The following is a 21,363-nucleotide window of genomic DNA, read 5'->3' as shown; positions in this document are numbered from 1 at the left end:
CTCTTGTACTCAACTCAAAACTTATGCCTAACTACATTATCATAAAATGTACAAGTAGAACTAATGAGAGACAGATGTAAATCCTTATACATTGTATAATGTAGGCACAATGACTTCAGTTAAGGAAAATAGATCAGCCTTAACCAAGCATTTGTTACTGTCACTCATTTACAATTAGAACTTCCAAAGAACCACATACATTTAAATTACTTTTTTTTGGTGGTGGGGGGGGTGGTGAACATTTATACCTTTCAGCAGAAGAGTATGAGACAGCCAATATGCTATAGCAAGCTTTGAGATGGATGCAGGTACTCTTGCCATTGACAACCACAGAAACCTTGAAACCTCTTCAAAGCATCACTGAATAAAAGGCATCCTCCCAATGACCTATTATCCCCAGATCATGGATAGAGCTTTCCGGTTCCTCCCGTAAACGTCTACTTAAGATTCCTCAATCCATACTTTATTGACAGGATAAACTAAAACACTTTCTTTGCAGCCTTCACGTCTTTATCCTGTCAGTATGCATTAGGAGCCCTTTAATCCACAGATGCACGCAAGCATGGTAATGGCATATTAAAAATTCTTATGAAATTGTAGATGCAAACAGGCTGTTGGGCACACATCTTCGTGTCTTTTCTTTCAAGATTAGAAAGCAAGTATTTGTTTATATATTTTTAATATTCATATAAATTTTTCACAGACATTGTCATGAAAATTAAAATTACACATTAAAGTTTTAAGAGCACCAGCACATACATATGGAGACAGTTTATTTTGCTAGTTAAAAAAAATCTCCAAATTATCTATATGTATGCATGTATACCCAAACACACATGCACACACACACACACACACACACACACACACACCTCCAAGAATGCCAAATTGTTTGTTATCTTGCAACAAACACATAAAGCCCTGGAATTAGTCATTAATAAAGGGACTGCTATTACAGCTTTAATCATATATAATTTTAGAAGCTGCACCAAAACACCTGCCACTTGAAATTCATGAAGAATGCCTACGTTTACCTTCTTGGTCATCTTACTGATCAATACAGTAATTATAAGAGATGCAGCACAAAAAGTATACATATGCAGGCAGGCCAAGAAGGCAATGTGTTTCGGGATGTCCCTCTGCTAATCGGGAGAACCTAAAAATATTAAACTATCTCCCATGATCAAGTACTTTCTTCCTTTGACCAATTTTGACTTAGAAGTTAACAGCACAAGCAAACACAGTGGCATATCATTTGTACTTGCAGACTGTGAACTCATCTGAGACCAATGAAAGCATTTTACAGTGTGGCTTTGATAGCCGCAATTACCACGATGTTTACTGTTCTACTTGATTATCTGATAGTAGTCAGAATGATGAAAGAACAGGATACTGATGCATACAAGATATAACTATTAACCTTACTCATTAATTTTTTAAATATTTGTAGTGAAAACTATTTGAATTCAGCTCATAGAATCCTGAAAAGCAAGACAAGTGATGGCAAATAACAACTGCCCCAGATACAGTCTATAAAACTAAGGAACCTATTTTAAAATGCACAGTTGGTAACAAATCTGAAGATAATATGCTAAATTCTCAAGAATAGCACAGAACTGTTTTTTTGTACTTTTGTGGTTTTTTTGTGTGTTTTTTTGTTTGTTTTGTTTTTAAATGATACCTGATCACAATGTCCAGAATATTTCTGTACACACAAGCTTCAGTTTCAGTTTGGTATATTTTTGCTGTCTAAATGTATACTTATTGATAAATTCCCTGTGATCAGGAAAACAAGTCAGGCATATTAAATACAGATTAAGGAGTACATATTTTCCTATTTAGTATACAAAGTACTTCATAAATATGAATTATGTTACAAAAATAGCTTTGGGTGCGCTCACACGGTAAGCACTTTGCTAATTTTGGACAACCTTTAAGGATTGTGGGTATTTCACATAACTGAGAACAAACTCTAATATTAGTTGAATTTGAGCCATGTTTAAATCTGATGAACATCACGTATTTCTTCAGATCACCACGAACGCTATGTAACTCACTTTTTTTTTTCTCTTTTAGGTTTTATGTCTAGACAGGTAATGCTTAAAGTGTTCAAATTTATTTTATAGTTATGTAATGCATGGTATATTTTAAACAAATATTTGCACAATTTAACATTATAAATCCAGCGGTTTCAAGATGCAGGCCATAAAGGTTACCGATTTACAAATACTATCGAGTGTTCTCTCTTGGCATGCTTTTTTTTTTATATACTTTTCAGAGAATCTTTACACAGAGTTGTTACAATGCCACAAATCAAAAGGAATATTCCAGTTCCACCAACTGAATCTACGTGCAAGATGAAGGACCCAGCTGAGGTACAAATAGTGGTACCAGTTTTCTTGAGTTTGCTTTACAGAGCACAAAGAGACGAAGGTTTTGCATTGGGGTACAAAACAGATTTGCCTCTTGAGGTTAAATTCAGTGAATTATGTATATAAAGCATCCCTTTGGCAATAGAGTTTGCAGTATCCCCACAGGACTCCACAGTATAGGTTTTATGTAGTAAAATCTATTAAGGAAATTCTCTTCTACGGGACACATCTTTGCAGCTACAGTTAATGAGACACCCTTGGAAACACCTGCCTCTATGCCTATTGATAATATAGTATTTGGAAGTTAGAAGTCAACAAAAGGCACTTTCATCATTAAATAAATGTCCTCTGTAGGAAGTAAGATTGCATGACCTAGATCTTGTTCAAAGCTGTCTGCTCCTCAAGGACCTGTAGGTAGTCAGGAGAACTCTGGAGTTTTGCCTTCAGTTCAAAATACTCACTACTCTTCCTTTGCTCCACAACAATTTTACTGTGGTTGCCGCCTATCAGTGACTTCTTGTTTTTTTTGTCTTGTTGTTTTTCGGGATAGCGGATCTCGAAGCCACTGACGCCTATGCTATTGTACTCCTTTTTGCTTTCAAGAAAATTCTGAATAAATACATTGGAATCCCTGCTCGGGAATAATTCATCCAGCTCATCGATGGTGCTCAGTCTCTTCCTGGTATCCACGTGCAATACATCTTTCTCCTTGTCGGCGACATTTCTCATCATGACTTTCTGGCCTGGAGGATCAGAAAACATGAACCCGGTTTCGGACTCTTTCAAGCCACAGGTGTGGCTCTTGCTCATCTGTTCTATGGTTTGTGGGATGAAAGCTTCTGTGCCCAGTCCGTCTTTTTTGTTAGTTTTGTGGTCGTGTTTTCTCAGCTGCAGCTGCATGGAGCCGCACTCGGGGTTCCCCAAGCCTTCATGCTTCACCGTGGGTTTCTTGTTTCGCCTCAGCACAAAAACAAGAAGGCAAAAAGCAACAAACACAGTTAAGATGAGGACCACTAAGATGCTGAGGATTAAAATCGACAGAGGCACTGGACCACCAGGAGGACTGCGAATGGGCCCCAGCGGGGTGGTGAACATAATGGCAGGTGCAGGGCTTGTGAAGGGTGCCGATGGCTTGTTTAAGAGCTTGGGACATAGGATTTCATTTTTGAGGGACTTCAGTTCGATGTTGGCAAACTGCACAGGTGTCTCACACTTCAGTTCTTTCATGACAATCCCATCATTCAGCTTCTCCAGCCACAGCTTTAATGCCACCAAGTCACAAGTGCAGTCCCACGGGTTGCCCTCCAAGTCAATCTGTGTAAGAGACTGCAGCTGATCCAGGACCCCACTCACAGGCAGGTACATAAACTTGTTGTTCCTCAGGTTCAGTCTAGCAAGGGGTGCTCCTGAGAAAATGTACACGGGCAGGCTCTTTAAGAGATTATTATTTAAGTACAAGAGCTGCAAGTTTGGCATCGAGTCAAAGGTGCCCGCTAAGATTTCCTTAATCAAGTTGTATTCCAAATACAGATACTGCAGGTTATGAAGGCCTGAAAATATTTCGGGATAGAGTCTTTCGATCTGATTGCCATTGAGATACAGCCTGCGTAAATTCGTGAGATTGCGGAACACATCTCCCTTGATCGCAGTAATCTGATTGCTGCCTAAATGAAGCAGGTCGAGTCCTTCGAATTCGGTGAAGTCAGAGATGTCCACATCTTTGATGCTGTTGCCATTGACGTGCAACTTCTTGGCATTTAAAGGTTTCGGTATCAGTTCAGACATGGACTGGATGTTTTTCTCTTGGCAGTTGACACTCAGTCCCAGATCTGAAGGGTGGGTTTTGCAGAAGCAAGGTGCTGGGCAAGGTGTAAGAGGAGGCACCCTGGTTTGGTAAGACACGATCTGGCTGAGATTCCGGTTCGAGAGGGCTTTGCCTGCCACGATTCCAGAGATCTTGGATGGATTTGTCGTTTTCGGTGGTTTGGTCACTAACCTGTGTAACGTTTGGGTGGTGTGACCGTTGGGAGTGGTGTAGCCATTTTCCAGCTGAGATGGAGGCAGGATTCGCACATCAAAATCACTGCCTGTGCCCATGGGGCATAATTCCTGTTTGTTGGTTTCTTTTAAAAGCCTTCCATATAAGTCACTGGGCGTTTCACAGATAGCTTCTCCTATGTAAATGTTATATGGCATATTCTCCAGCCAAGCTTTTAAAGGCAACAAATCACAGCTACAGTTCCAAGGGTTATCTTCCAGTTGTAATTCGACAACGCGGCCTATGTGTTCCAGAACTCCGATGTAGGGGAGCTTTTGGATTCTGTTCCCTCGTATATCCAGATGGGTCAAAGATGCAAATCGGAAAATATTATCAGGAAGAAAGGAAATCAGATTGTCATTAAGAATGAGAACTTTCAGTTTGTGGAGCTTATTGAAGGCTCCGCGTTCAATATACTTGATTAAATTGTAGTCAGCCTGGAGATACTCCAAGTTCTCAATGCCAAGGAAAGTGTCAGCTCGGAGAATCTTTAATTCATTGTTGTTCAAGTGCAACTGCTTTAATGCACTGAGCCCAAGGAAGGCTCCTCCCTCTATGTTCTGCAGTTTATTATTTCCCAGCTGCAGGGATACTGCATGTGAAAAATTCAAGAACGTATTTGGGTAGAGGATATTTAAAAAATTGTTTTGGAAGTTGAGGTGATAAAAATTGGACCAAGGGGGTTTCAGCTGATTTGGCCTGTAGACTGAAACCTTCTCACAGTTGACATACAGCACATTCTCAACTGACACGCAGGAACACACATTGCAAATTTCCACCGATATGTCAGAATCTGCATTTGTTGAAGAAATCAGGGCTGACAAAATCAGAAAGAGCCAAAGAAACATCTTCTTGCAATCAGCAAACAACTTTATGCTTCTGAATAAAGACAAATAATCTAAAAAATAAAAAGAAAACATTTCTTTCAATGATCATTACTTGAAAAAGCATTTGTGCTTAAATCATATCATAGCGAACACATGGCTATAATGATTAGCTCTGTATTTTTAAGGCACCCAAAACTCCAAGTATTCTCACTCAGTCGAACAAGAACCACCAAAAATACCATACATTTTATTTCTGTGCCTGTAGTTTATACAAATAATTTTACATGTGCAGAACACAAAACAAAGAACAGGAAAAAAAGATTGCTGATCATGTGTAAACCTGAACAATCTGAAAATAGTTTGTTTTTTTTTTTTTAACTTGGACCACCAAATTCCACCCTTGAACTCAGACCTTACATTTCCTATTGGCAACTCTAATGACTGATCCCAGAACATCAACTATACCACATAGTTGTTAGCACCACAAAGGAATTTCCATTTGTAAATGTCTACTCTCTAGGCTTCAGCTTGGTAAGAAGCCAGGCAGAGAAGATTTTAGGGCTCTGGGTTCCATGAAGGATTGGCAATGGGAGGACTGGGTGGCCATAGAGGGGACAGTCAAAAGACCAAGGCAGAAGAAACCCTGGAAAGATACTTGCCTGAGCTTCAGCCCAGAGGTAAGCACATTGCCACGAATCAGTTCACTCCTGTAGACTGCTCTACGCTGTGTTAAAAAAAACAAACACACACACAGATGACCCTGAGAGGTTCTAGAAAAATAACCAAGTAGGAGACGGCCAAATTTGAGTTTCAGGTAAATAAAGCGTATCTAGTTTCCTGTCAGTCATTTCCCAAGCAAGGGGGAGAAAAAGCCTTTTGTCTTTGGGTCCCTGAAAGCAGGAGAGAAATCTGCTTGCCCCTGCACTGCCTAGCTGATGTCCAGACAGCCTTCCCACCCCCCAAAACTGGCTATCCTGCTTCCCTGGCCCTCTCCCATTCCTCTGTGTGCCATTTTGAACCCAAGTCCAACTGACACTTGGCTCCGATGCTGATCTCCTTCACTTGGACCACAGACCGCCACTGCTGACGAAGAGGAGGTTCACACACTACATTCCCTGGGTGGCTTTATCTGCAGCTCCAGATACATTTAGCACAGCTAATGTTTGCCCTAAAATCATCAGTTCCCAAACACCCCCGCCCAATATTACCACCCCGGTCCCTGTCTACAAACAAATCAAGAATCACTTAGTGGAGTTTCGTGCTTAGTAAATTAACCCATGGCTGCCAATTTCTTCCATACTGCATGCATATACAAATATATGTGATGCTTCATGGAAAAGATGAAAAGGAACAGCAAGCACTGTACATTTTACTGATGCAATTTCAGCCGTGTGAGTCTTTTCCATTTTGAATGGGAAGCTGGCCACAATTTCAATATGGTTACCACCAAATATTAATTAAATAAATAAATTACCCAGGAACACACAATGAGGGAATGATACAAAGAGAGAAGTGTCACACAGAAACTCCTTTGTTTATTTTGCGCACGAGGACTCAGCTAGTGGTAAAACAGAACATGCCTCAAGGTAGACAATTCCTTAGCCAAGACCCACGAAGATTTGCATTTTCAGTAGTTTGGTTCAGAACACAGCGGCACTGCCGACATGCTCCCTGGCTGCTATATAGACGTGCATTTCCCCGATTCACGGCGATAGCTTGATTGGCAATGCAGAAAGAAGTCATAATTTTAAAGTATGACATCATCCAAACTAACTTTCATTCTAAAATCAAAATTTCACATGCTCTTTTGGCCTTCCTACAGATCTAGTTTTCAACAGCTACTCTGGTCCATTAGAGTCATTTTTTGTTACTACCACCCTCCCATCCCCCCTCCCCAAAAGAAAGTCGAAAGCAACCGTACCAAACCAAAAACCTGAATACCTGAATTCAGTACAAAGCACAAGAACAAGGAGCATCGACAGATTTTGAAATTGCATAAGGAGCTGCCCTCCTCCTCCTAATTTCTACTTGAAGTAGCAAGGGGTGAAAAAGCGCAAGGACGAGCTAGAAGTTCCCAAATGCAGCTCTCCTGAAACAGAAGCCGAAGGCAGCTGGGGATCCAGCAAGGGAGAGGGGGAGTCGACCCGCCAAGGAGAGTAGGGAAGAGGGACTGAAAGGGCAAGAGACCATGGAGAAGTGGAGAGAGGAAGAAAAAGAGCTAGGAGAAGGGAGCACCCCCCCACACACCCCAAAAGGGAAAGGGGCAACGAATGTAAGGGAAAGAAACCTATATTCACATGGTACCTCTAAAACATGTACGTTTTAAAATCAGGGTTGAAAAAGGAATAAAGGAAAAAGCAAACCCACAAAGTATGAGTTGAGTACCAAAAGCCATCTCTCAGAGTGACAAGGGCGGCCCGTCTCCCTATCCACCTCTCCTCTCTCGCTCTCTGTGCCCCGCAAGACGCCCGACTCCCACGGCCGGCCAGGACTGCACAAACCTAGCCTTACCACAAATCCAGCATCCACCCGAGCGCCGCGCCTGGCGCTCCGCTTCCGCGCGGAGGGACCGGGCCTGCAGGGGACCGACGACCGGGGAGGGTGGGCCGAGGTGGCTCACCTGGAGCCAGCACGGGAAATCTCCGCCTGCCCGCCTTGGGCGCGGGTGGGGGGCTCCGCGGAGCGACGCCTTCCCCACCGCCGCCTGTGCGCTACCTCGGGCAGGCAGCGACGCGGCTGGAGGGGCCGCCGGCGATGGCGCGTACCGCAATGTTTTGCCGCATCTCGGTGCCCGGAGCCGGCACGCAGCCCCCTCCCGTGTCCCGGGCCCGAGCGGCGGCCTCGTGGGCCGGGCAGCGGAGGCGGGGACCGCTCGGGATGTCGCGGGGGCCTTCAGCCCCGCTGCGCACACATGTCTCCGCGCGCTCCCGTCCCACAAGGGGCAGCTGCCGGAGTTTCCGTCGGCCTCTAATAGACCCAGGCGTGCGGTGGTTGAGGGGGAAGAGGTGGCCGGCTCAGGCCACGAGGGTGATGGCCACTGGGGCGTCACTGGCCCGCTTGTCACAGGCAGAGTGACCCCATGGCTCCGTGGCGGAGACTGGCGGCCCAGGCTCCCCCTCGCGCGCCCACCCCTACCCCACCCCCCACGCCGGCCAGCCACATAATACTGCTGTCACCAAGCCAGAAATCAGCTCAACATTTGGGCATCTTGCAAAGTCGCGCTGCCAGCGCTTGCCCGGCTTTGCAGGGTTTTCAGAGTTACCCACCAGCTTCTCTCGTATTCCCTGTCTTGCTGGGTGCCAGCAATCTCCGACCAGCTCGCGGACCACGGCCTGGAGCCCCAGATCAACGTCCGCCTAGAGTGCCTGCGAGGGGGACGCAGAAGACAAAGCCCAGCCCAGCGCAGCGGCCCCGACAGCCCTCATCGCTCTAGACCAGGACACTTTCCCTGTCGCCCCGGCCGCCCGGGAGGCAGCGATGCTAAGGAGACCGGATTCTTTTGGTCCTCAGGGACTTGCGACCGCGCTGTGGGCAGGCAAGCGGGGCGCGCGGGAGTGGGGAGATAGCCACTACGACCGCTTTGGCCACTCAGCTCGCCCCACACCAACACGACCCAAACTAAAAATAATAAGCTACCTGCCCCCCTCCACGCGCACGCGCGCACACACACACACACTCACACACACACACACACACTCACACTCACACACACGCGTGCTGCCGGGCCGAGCTGGGGGTAGAGGCAGCGCATGTCGGTGCAGCTCGCGCAGCCCCCGCTGGAAATTCACCCACCTCCGGACCCCCGGCGGCTCTCGCAGGGCCCGCCGCGCCGCGATCCGCGCTGCAGTTTCCGCGGTGCAGTTTCCGCGATGGTCTCTACGTGATCCGGGGTCGAGCTCCTCCGCGCCCGAGCTCCTCCGCGCCCGCTTGCCCGTCAAACCCAACGAGCAGCCCTAGCTGGCGAGCAGGCGGGCAGCGGCGCGCGCGCGCGCGCGCACCCGGCCAGACACCGCGCGCGCACCCAGTCCCTCGCACACGGGCTGCACCTTTACATACAAGCGCCGAATCCCCGCCCCCGCCCCGCCGCCCCCCCTCGGGGCACACACGCAGCCTTCCCTCCCGACACTCAAACACCTCGACCCCCGCACATTCCCGAGGCTCCCCCAGTCCCCCACCCAGACACCCCCACTTGATTTTCCTCTTCTACCCACACACCGGGAAAGACAGCGCACTTTCCTCCCGGCATTCCCCCTCTTTTTACCTAAAACATCCCCTAGGGAGGAGCGACCCCTTTTCTCAGGCGTAGAGACCCCAGTCCCTTAATGCGGGCGCGCCAGCCTCCATCCCCCCACCACATACACGCACGCTCGAGTCCTTTCTCCTCCCCCAGTCCCCTAAGAACCAAGACACACACACACACACACACACACACACACACACACACACACACACACACACACACACCCGGGGCGTTCCTTTGAGAGAGCAACCAAGAACCCCGGCAAAGCCAAAGAAACAGCGGAGAGCCTGGGGGAAGGGGGGTCGAGGGAGGTAGATAGGGGCGTCGAGTCTACGCGGAATTGAATAATTCCAGGATCGAGGGGGGTGAGTCAATAACAATGACATTCAAAGGCAACAATCGCATTTGGGCTTTGTATCACGGGTACGGTACCTTTGGCTAATTGTCACCCCCGCAGAACAGAGGGCTCCGGGAATACTTCTTCGGTAGCAGGCGATCCTGGATGGAACCTTCTTGGGACCAGTTTCCTGGCAGCCAGTAGTGTTCGCACTCCTCCTACCTGTCAGCGCGTAAGGGGTTGGGGGCTTTAAGGCAAAAGTGTGAAGCTTTAGCCCAAAGTGAGACTATTTAGTGGGTTTCGGAGACGGGTTAATTCTCCGCACCCCAGACCTCTGAGAGCCTTCGGTGTGGAACGGGTTAAGCGGGATTGATTAAGGGTCTGGGGGCGGGGAGAGGGGACAGGGATAGAGGAAAGAGAGGTGTGGGACTGAGAGATGCCGCACTTGCGACCAAAAGAAGAAAAAAAAAAATCTGCTTTGGCTACTGAGCATGCCCAGTCCCCAGCTCAAGCCCTATAAGGGAGGCATTGTGTGCGTTCCACTTCTCCGGGCTTTGGTGGTGACCGGGAGGGGACTTTGGTTCGGGAGGGTGGTGGTGAATGGGAGACTTTAGGGAAGGGGAACAAGATTTGGAGTTTGGGGGCTGTGTGGAAGGGTCTGGGAAGAGAAAAAAGAAAGAGACCTACTGGATACCTCGGGGGGACAGAAAAGGAGATGAAATGGACTAAGAAAAGTCACTTCTGTAGCCCCGTCATTGTCATGTCTATACCAAAGAGGCTTTAGCAGTTGAATCTCAAATATCCAGAGGTTGCAGATCCAGCGTGTGGATTGTCCAGGCCCCATTTGTTAGTGCTTCCACAGGAGGGTAGGGTTATCTTGAGGAAGGCGAATATTTAAACCAGTTTTGTGCAGATTGGTAATTCAGTTAATAAGCTTAGGAAGTAAGCAAATGTACCTGTGGGGCGGGGATTGGCTCTCAAGTGTGTATTTCAAATACCTGGCTTTCCTAACCAGAAAAGGCTAAAATGGTCCTTTTCCTCCCCTTCCCCAACCTTGGTGTTTTCGTAGTTGCTCGGCTAAGAAAAACAACTCTCTCTCTTTACTTTGTGTCTGTGGGAATAAACTGGCTTTAGGTAAATAGAGCTAAGTTAATAAATGGAAAGTATTTCCCCAGGAAATTTCAGGTAATACTGCAGGGCCCATTTCTTCAGGACCTATGTTCTTCCTAATCCACTTATTCAGATCGTAGTAGCTCCAGCCACAATACTATATAACCAGTACCCAGAAATGCTTTTGCTTAAAAACGAAAAACTCTTTAAAACTAGCAATAGCTTTGAAACCAGAATTTGGCTGTCTGCCTGAACTCCTACAGTTAAACATTTACCATAATTGGTTGATGTTTAAAGGCCTCAAATCTACACCAAAAATTCCAATGGGCAAAGGATTTATTATATTATTTGTGGATACTGTCCTACCTTCTATATTATCAGTAGGATCTATTCATACGTGTTTCAATTTTTTTTCATTTTTGTAATTTCATGGAGGCTGCCTTCAGGATATATTCATGCAAATGTTTGCTAGGCATGGCATGTATACAGAGATGTATGTAACATTATTTAAATAGATATGGATATATGGCATATTTCTTTATGACCTTGGTAAATATTGCATCTTTCATAAAGAACCCTTTCTCCACCCCCACTCCTCATTGCCCTTAAAATTTTCATCTTCTTCTCTTTTAAAAATAACTTAGAAGCAGAAATCGAGTGAGCAGCAAAGGTAAAATTTCCTATACTCAATAGTAAAATCCATTATGAAATAGCATGGCTTAAGGAAACACCAAAGGATCCGTCTATAACAATATATGTACTTGTACAGCTCCTTTAAGTAACGTGAAATTTGTTTCCTCCATAGGAAACAGCTGCAGTATGTTGAAAAACCCCTCTACTGTTGTACATTTGAACAAAACAGATCCTGTTAATTAAGAACTCACATTTGCATTATATTGCATAATGTAATTTGAAAGTGGTAATGGATACCAAAACAGGTTGGCATTTATTCTAAATGCAAAGGATTCAGGAAGCTATAATATATTTTATCAGGATAGGGGAATTGTTTGTCCTTTACTATAAATGTTAACAAGATTCAATAGAATGAGCAAAAATTTTTACCTGAAAATATAATGCACCTTCCAAGTACTGTGATAGCTGAAAAGGCCAGATTTGGACAGTAAATATCAGATGACTTAAATGCCTATCTTTATTTAACTTTAGAAACTGTTCTGAAAGTCGACTATATTTGACTGCAATAACTGTGGGATATTCTTTTTCATATAGGTATGGAGACAGAAATCTGAAAACAAGTACAACTAGAACGTCAGTAAATTACAATCAATGATAGTGCTAGGAACTTATCAGTGATTAATATCCAGCTCATGAAAATAAATGCTTTAATATAAAATAGTTTGCTGTGTAAAAGTGATAAAGGGGATACTCATAAGAATAACATAGAAATAACAACTTCCATGCCTTCTGCTTCTTTTGCTTTCAAAATAATTAAAAAACCCAGTCCTTTAGCCCTGTGGGCTCTTTTCTGTCCCCTAGAACTACATGTGATATCCATATAGAACAATAGTAAACTAAGGGAAATTTCTAGCTTAAAAAAAGGAAGTAAATATATAAATAAAGTGTTAAGAAAACTCCATTACTACTTATGGCAATTTGAATGAAAAACAAAGTTGATATCCTTCCCAAAATATATGAATGTAAATATTGTGGGACAGATTTGTAATCACCTCATAGTTTTTCTACAAATGTTCCACCGTACTTAATCTTGGCTTTGCAAAGAATATAACTGGAACCATAGGACTATGCTGATATACCGTGTCTCCGTCTCTCAGGGCAAATAAACAACTGCACCAGAAATTTCACCAAGTTTATGGATATCCTTAATTCCAAAGGCAATTTTAGTCAATTAAACACTTCCAACCAAAAATGATTATAACATCAATAAAACTTGGCTTTAGTCAGTAGTCTTTCATTTTCATTGTTTTCCTCATTTATTCTGCCTTGTCCTGCTGCTATTTAAAATCAAATGAGCCTTTATTTTGGTATCTAGGTATCAACAGATCATTCAGTGTATCTTAATTTCAAAAATGTATTTATATTCTGGCAGTTAAAAATATTGTGAACTTAGTATTTGTACAAGTGGAATACAAGCAAGTTCTTAGCATGTTAATAAACCTGGGAAGAAACATTTCTGTGGGAAGAGACATTTTGGTGATCAATTAAGTTTAGAAGACCCTAGATTCGATAAAGCTAGACAATTTTTTTAACTTTGGAATGTCTCAGCGAATTCAGTTATATTAAAAATGAATTATGACTTACAAGGGAAAAGGGATAGAGCGTGTAGAATTTCTCAAACTTATTTGACAATAAGTTTTTTGTTTGTTTTGTTTTAATCACATACACTTGAGAAACCTTGTACTAATTGTTCAATTTTGCAAATTTTATGGAATTTAAGAGCTGAAAGGTAGCTTTCAGATCATAATCTAATCCATACCACAGTAGCTACTATTGAGTCCCTCTTCTGCTAAGCCACGTAGCTTACAAACATTATTTCATTTAGTTCTGTGAATGATACTACAAAGGAGAGATTCTTCTTCTTCTTCTTTAAAAAACAAGGTTCAGGGAAGTTAAGTAATTTGCCCTAGGTCACACAGTAGTGACAGTCAAGATTTGACCCCAGGTCTTTGAAGTCTTCCTGATATTTCACACTTCCTTGTCCACAAGGGGATCAAAGCCCTTTTAATTTTGAAAGCATAATCAATTTTTTCCCCAAAGATAAACACTTGGGACATAAATGCTTGCAAGTATCAAAGTATTAATACTCAACACTAGAATAAACCAATAAAGGATATTAAAAAACAGTTGACATCAATTGTGCATGACAGAGTCTCTTAAGTTAGCTGATTTTACCCTTTGCCAAGCATGGGCTTATTGCATCCAATCTGCTCTTTCAACTTTCATACCTGAGTTGATTCTGAACCTGTGATGGTGTCTCAGTGGTTCCTTCTTAGAGACAATTGCCTTTGCTACTGTCCAATGGAGCCATGTAAAGCAGTAGTGTTCATTCCTAGGCTTATTCCATCGTTAAAGACAAAAGAACTGTTATCCGATAGGGCACACAGTGAACTGGAAGAAGTGAGATTAGCTGATTAACTGATTAGATTAGATTAACTTGACCTTCCATTTGGCCCAGGCTACCTCTTTATATTACAGCTGGTAACCTGTATTTTGTTTTGTTCTGCTTAGTTTTTTAAAAACCTAAGGTGTCAGCTGTTCATGTATTAAAGTCTGAGTACTTAGTACTCTAGGCATTGCTTGATCTTTCATATGATGTCCAAGTCACAGATTTCTTTCTGGAGGATTAACAGAAAAGAATATGCTGTTTTGAAGGATTTTTGTGGGGTTTTTTGTTGTTTTTTATTTTTGTTTTTTTTTAAATGTGTTTATTTATTTATTGGCTGCGTTGGGTATTCATTGTTGCGCACAGGCTTTTTTTTTTCTCTAGTTGCAGTGAGTGGGGACTACTCTTCATTGCTACTCTGCTGCAGTGAGTGGGCTTCTCATTGTGGTGACTTCTCTTGTTGTGGAGCTCAGGCTCTAGGTTCATGGGCTTCAGTAGTTGTGGCACTCAGGCTCAGTAGTTGTGGCACACAGGCTTAGTTGCTCCACAGCATGTGGGATCTTCCCAGACCAGGGATCGAACCCATGTCTCCTGCATTGGCAGGCGGATTCTTAACTCTGAACCACCAGGGAAGTCCCTGAAGGACCTTTGTAATGTAGGCTTCCAATGTACCTGTTCATTTGGCTCCATAATACCACCTATATTCCCTAGCATATTATTTTTCTAAGTCACAGATGCTGATTATAATAGCAGCTGTTCTGTTTACCCATTTTCTTTCTCAGTATTCTCTAACTTAAAGAAATCTCATCTTTCTCAATCACTGTCAAAGATTAGGGCCCAGAAACAAGCTCAACCGCCCTCAGACAACTAAAGATAATAAAGACCGTGAAATAAAAAGTAGGAAGTTAATAGCCAAACAATCTACTGTGAGAATTATTCCCATGGGCTGTGCAAGTTCCATAACACCAACCAAAGCTTTGTCAGAAAGACAGAAAGCTGATGAGAATCCTTCCATTTTTACCATGCTCAATTCTATCGGGAGAACCAGAATACTGTCCCCAGCCGGCAAAACATTTTTTTTTAACTTTGCAAAAATATTGACAATCTTTTTCCCCCCGATACTTTTATAAGTATTCTTTTTCCTTAGAAATGTAAACTTAAAACCTTCCTTCAAAATTGATCTTGTTTCCAGCCCCTCCTTTTTTATTTTAGAGATTCCTTCTGGATAATTCCAAATGTGGGTCCAAATCAGGAGCATAAAACAAGGGAGAAAAGACATAATATGAAGAGATGAGTGATGGTGTGACTGTATCCCAATTACTACATCAAAAATAAAATGTATCCCTTTCTGAGGCTCAAAGGGTGAGTCAGAGGAAAGGAGAACATCTGTGTAAGCCAGTGTCATGTATCTGTGATTGACTACTTTCTTTTTTGGTTCAAAATTGGAACTTCTATTTCCCCAATCTGACTCAAATTGAGTAATGTCTACCCACGGAAGGTCTACATGAGGAAACTGTCCTCAGCCACATGACAAGGGATCACGGTATAGGAAAACTTGTCATCACAGACAGTTCCTGCTTGATCTGTTATGTGCATAGGATTGTTGTTAAGCATAGAGTTTCAGGGTTTAAAGGGACCTTAAAATGCTTATGGTTTAACCATTCCCAGTCAAAGCTGAAAGCTTCGTCAGATGAACACTCATTGCTTGGATATAGCCAGTGATGAGTAGCTCCCTGCAGGTCGAAGCCTCAGTGAATCACCTAGAAAATTAATTACAGAATTTTTGAGATCTTTACTGTTTTGTAAATGTGAAAGAAACATAAAATGAAACATATCGGGATTTTAAAGAATGTGAAATTTGGAACCAGATGGTGTTAGGGTGAAATTCTTGCTTTACTATTTAGTAGTTCTATGATTTAGGGAAGTTAACGTTTCTGAGAATTCATTGCCTCCTCTGTAAAATGGGTATGACAATCTCCCTGAGTTTGATGAGGATTAACTAAGATAATGTTACAAAACACCTAGAGTGGTGACTTTCTGACACAGAGAATTATTATTTCCTTCTATTCATAAGTAGAATACACTTCTACATATACAAAAAGCAAAGAATGAAAACTGTATATTCGTTTCCTACCTGAGTCTATCTAAAGATGATGAGTAGAAGAGAGTGATGAAATTATTTGCTTGTTTTGCTTATTTTTAACTATTTCAAAAGCTAGAAACCATTAGTTAAAAATAAATCCATGGGTGCTTACACTTCCTGGCATCCTTTAGTTACTTTTCTTTTCTGATTTCATCTATTATTAGTTTTCAAACAGTAATTTCAAGAACAACTGCTGTAGAGCTATCTGATAAAACACCATCACTATTTTGAAAAGAGTCTTGCTTACCTAGTCTAGGATCTCACCTTCTGTACTCTAGACCCACAAGAAGTGGGAAGTATCATTATTTCAACAAAGTTCCTCATCATGGCCCTGGAGAGAATATTAAAAATTTTTTTTTTTCCTGAAGACTGTCACTGAATATCTGTTTGGGAAAACAAACAGAAAGGGAGAAAGAAAAGGGAGGAAATGAACCAGAGTTTATCTAGCTGCTATTGGTACAATGCTATTTGTAGCATTCTATGTAACATATGGGGGAAAAAGTTCAAGTGACTTAGGGGCACTAATTGAATCATTTTATCTATAGAAACATGTATTTTTAGAAACTTAATGACTTGAAGAACTAGTATTCTTCTAGCCATATGAGTATTTTGTCATGAGTGGCATATGTTGTTTTTAGAGAAAACAAAGTCAGATCTGACAAGATGTGATGCGTTTATATGTAAGATCATCTTAGGGTGATAAATTATGTAACTAATTCAATCTCAGTCATCCAATAACTATCCCAACAGATACAGTGTCTATAGTCATGTATCTGAGCTACCATTAATTGCCTTTTCTCAGAGTATTCATTGCTAGAAATGAACTCTAACATATTATCTGGATTTTATTTGTAGCTCCCTATAGTAAAAATATTCTAATGTAAAATATGTTCAAGGTATAACCTCTAACCAATGTATTTTTCAGAGAGTAGAAGTTGTTGGGCATTTTACTTCTAATTATAGTTGAAGCTATTCTATAAAATTTCATTTTTATTATCTTTATGGATGAAAGAATATCCAGAAAACCAAAACTATAGGATCCAAGCACTCAGGGCAATACGAAAAAATTACAAATGAACCATATAATGATGACTTCTCTCATTTCTCTGCCTTTGTTTCAGGAGATGTGTGTTTCCTGAGCCTTGAAGGGAGAAGGGTCTCATTGATAGTCAATCTGATTTTCTTCTTGAGAATCTGTCCTATGTGGCAAATGGCAGGGCATCTCTGTGTGACGTGCTGATCATCCATCCCTACCCCTCCCCTCCGTGTACACTTAAAGAGGGCTTCTGGTCAAAGTAGAGAAAATGCCATTTTTCCAGTTTAAAATGTGGTGAATGGTCAGACTTGTGTTGGTCAGTTGGCCAGTTATGTCTTGCAAACCCAAAAACCTATAACATAGGTTGAATGTCTCTAAGTTAGCACTAACATTTAAACTAGAAATTAAATATATTGACAAGAGCTTCTATTTTGTTAAGAAGTGTTTGAAAAGTTGTAGCATCTTATAAAAGAGAGAAATTTATAAAGGGGCGGGGGACGTCTTGCTATAAAGGAAGTTGAATTTCATAAACACTGGAAACTCTATAAGAACTGGTGATTAAGTGGATGTTATCTCAAAAGGTAAACATTCGGGGGTCTGTTTTCAGCTCATTATTAAATATTATTATGTAAAGTATCTCTAATTCATTAGAGAGTCTGCTTTTATCATTTATTAAGGCTAGTGGCAAGAACAGATTGGCCTAGAGGGGAAGAATGAATAAAGGAGAAACAAATGACATTTTAGCATAGGATGCTTATGATATATAAATTACACATAACGCTAAAGAAGGTTTTTTCCTCCTCATTACCCACTTCAAGTAATTACTTATCTTAACCAAGCATTTTCCCTTCTTTCCCACTGACTGTAAATTCTGTATTAAACACATTTGTACTCAGAGCTTTTCTGGAAAAAAGGCAAGTTTAATCCTCAGCCTTCCTAGAGAGCCGCATTGCATCTTATACCACATGGACATAAACTCTCCCAAATTAACACAAACCTGTACCACTCCCTCTTCCCATCCCCATCCCAACTGTTGATTTGGTAGCTTCACATTGAATGAGTCAAAATGTATATTGAAAAAAAATTAGCATGTTTCTCTCTAGCTGTCCTAGGAATAAAAAACTGCCTTTCCTTTCAGACTCCAAAAACTACGTATTCAAGAAAATAGGAAGTTTAATCAAGGTAGCGTGATGGCAAATAATCTGCTCAACCATCAAGTTTGGTGCATTTTAAGCCTTTATTAAATACCTATTACACATGAGGCTTTGAATAGCAAGGTGAAAGGCATTGTCTCTGTCCTCCAAGTTCTCTTAGTTCAGTAATAAAGCAGATGACACTATGTTATAATAAACAATATTCTAAAATGTATTGAATGGAAATGCCCTTGAACCACTGAAGGCATATTTTTAAACTTTACCAGATTTCTCGTTTTTATTAAACATTGTGAAACACTCTAGTTGAAGGCAGTAATGGTAGGCTTCCATGGCACATATTCAAGGAAATTAAGAAAATCAGAACATTGCCTTCCATCAAATGGCAAGGTCAACAACTTGTATGTCCTTCTGGAGATGACACAGTCCAAAACTTTGGTATTCCTCCAGAATACAGAGTCAAAATTTACCATGTGCCAGGCATATTTGGAAAGGACATTAACAGGAAATGTTCTATAAAATAAGAAATTAAATCACTTGGAAGGGTCAGAAATTGAAATAACCAATATAATCCAAAGAAGCAAACTGAAAAAGGACATGAAAACAGCAAGAATCTTTTCAACTTTGATGTCCAAATCATGAGAGCTTCAAGAAGGGTGACATAAAAAGGAAGGCAAGCTCATGCTGGTTTCAGGAGTGTGAACTTTATATAGGTGTGGTAGGGACTTAACTTCTTAAGTGGGACTGAGCGAAATATAATGACAATTGTCTTTTCTACTGAGTATATATATGAGTATCTAGTGATCAAGAAGGAACAACCCAAAACCCCCAACTTCTTCTCAGGATGTAAGAGCTGCTGGCCATAGTAGCCTAAGTATAAGCAGGTCTGGTTTTACATTATTACTTTTTTTTTTACTGATATACACAAATGTGCTGAAATATTTAAATAGGTCATTTGAAAAATAGTTCAAGAAATAGAGGAATCTTACCAAAATTACCAAGACTGAAAAGTGGATTCCTTTATATTTTTTGACTGTTTAGTAGGTCAAAACAGACTGTAGATTTTCTTCTTAGAGCCACTTAGCCTTGGGATTTCTACCTCAGCCTGACAGTGCTGCCTTCTAATTGTTGTTTATGAATGTTAAGAGACTTTACACTTTTTTTGGGGTTCACTTGGATTCTTTTTTCTAACGTGGTATTTAATTTGTGCTTTTGCTCAGTCCATCACCCATATACAATGCTCAAGGGAATGTTGCATTTGAATTTGAGCAGAGATTCCATGAGAACTTGGGCAGTCAGGATTTTGCCTCAGTTCCATTGCTTTACTGCATAAACAAAACCCACCCCACCCCCAGTGGCTCTCTCTCCCCCAAAGAAAGATAAAAGGAAAGCCAGAAGAGCAGCCATCCCCAAACATTTCGTGTTCAGTATCTTACACTGAAATCCTCCTTGGCTATTCAATTTACGTGAGGTTTATTTATTTATTTTTTTTTTACAAAATTATTTGGGAAGAAAAAAACATTTTCCCTGCTGTTGCTCCTGTATTATTATTTGACTGATTTTCAGTTTATTAGTCATTCATCTGGATTGGTGCCTGTGTATTTTCCCAAAGGTTTAAAATGGAAAATGATTTCTTTTAACCATATTGAATCTTAGCTCAAAATTCTATCTTTTTCCATATCTAAGAAGATTCACAGATATTTTCTAATTAATGTTTACAACACTCTTGTAGATTATAAAAAAGACCTCATAATAACATCATTTATAATATAAGAAACAGACTAGAGCTAACTTGATTCTGGTTCTATTAGTTGATAAGTGAGGAACAAAGAAAGAACAGAAATAAAAAAAATTTTAAATCCTGGATTTCCTGGTTCTCAGTCCGAGGTGCTAAATTGTTCTCCTACAACTTTCTAAGGCAGGTAACTATAATATAATCATGGATGAACAGGAAAAATGGTTTTGGAAATGCTGAAAGAAATTGGAATAAGGGCAGTTGTTGGGGGCACTGCCTACAGGATTAGTGAGTAATGAGGAAAGATCATGTCCCTTGTCTCTCCTCCAAACTTACAGGCTCTGTCTAGCTTCCCATTGGCAAAACTTCACAGGGAGCTAGCTAGCAAAGGAAAAATGTGCCTTGCAGAGTCCCAGAGCCAGCATCACAGAGAGTGTTTAGAAGTTATAGAAGCATGTATTTGAACCTGAGAGCCCATTCTTCAGTTACTTACTATCCATAACCATCCTCCTACACATATTTAACTTTTTATACAACAAAACTCTATGCTTTCTGTCATTCCTTCAAATGAAGATGTATCTCCCTTCTTCCACTGCAAAGTCCTGACAGTCATGATGTCCATCTCTAGCTGATATGAAATGCTCTTTGAAGTTCACCTAAATATTACATAATCTAAAGACTAACTTATAAAGTTAACTGCCAGCAACAATCCTACAGAAAATAACAGGGAGAAAAGAGGAGAGAGGAAAAAGAGAAATTGTGTGTGTAAAATTATATATGTATACACACACATACACACACACGTATGATATGTAACTGCATGGTAATTAGCACTCTGATTCAAGCACACAGCACACAGATGTTGATGATAGTAGAAAATGTTAAAAAATATTTTGTAAAAATTTTTAATAAGCGAGGGTTTGTTTCTATTACATCACAGCAAGTGAGGGATTTAAACTGCTGTGCTGGCTGGATCACGGAAAGATACATGTATGTACCTCTGAGTAGAGACCCTAACAATTTCTACCAGAGAAAAATGTTGAATATACACACACACATACACACACACATATATATATATACATATATAGAATACATAATATGTATTGTATGGTAACTAATATATTTATAATTACATATACATATATGTATATATGTATATATGTGTATACACACATACACACACACACACAACAAGCAAAGGAGGAACTAGGCATAGCTGCTCCAATATTTTTCCTTTCCTGAGGCTATAAATAATATTATAATTACCTTCTTCCACTACCCCTTCCATATTT

The 21,363-nt window shown here is 41.2% G+C and overlaps 1 protein-coding gene across 1 annotated transcript; it reads right to left on the bottom strand.

Annotated features, from left to right (window-relative positions):
• Positions 1 to 2,268: 2,268 nt before the first annotated feature.
• On the bottom strand, positions 2,269 to 5,273 carry SLITRK4 (SLIT and NTRK like family member 4). The gene has a single exon (XM_057719258.1). It carries the CDS (start codon positions 5,256 to 5,258, stop codon positions 2,745 to 2,747), a length of 2,514 nt encoding a protein of 837 aa, XP_057575241.1. The 5' UTR covers positions 5,259 to 5,273; the 3' UTR covers positions 2,269 to 2,744.
• Between the last annotated feature and the right edge of the window lie 16,090 nt (positions 5,274 to 21,363).

Source organism: Hippopotamus amphibius, chromosome X (genome assembly GCF_030028045.1).
Source record: "Hippopotamus amphibius kiboko isolate mHipAmp2 chromosome X, mHipAmp2.hap2, whole genome shotgun sequence".
NCBI classification, from domain to species: domain Eukaryota; kingdom Metazoa; phylum Chordata; class Mammalia; order Artiodactyla; family Hippopotamidae; genus Hippopotamus; species Hippopotamus amphibius.
This window is presented reverse-complemented; position numbering and strand designations above follow the sequence as displayed.

Coding starts and splice junctions, on each gene's coding strand:
- SLITRK4 (XM_057719258.1), bottom strand. CDS start 5,258: ATGTTTCTTTGGCTCTTTCTGATTTTGTCAGCCCTGATTTCTTCAACA.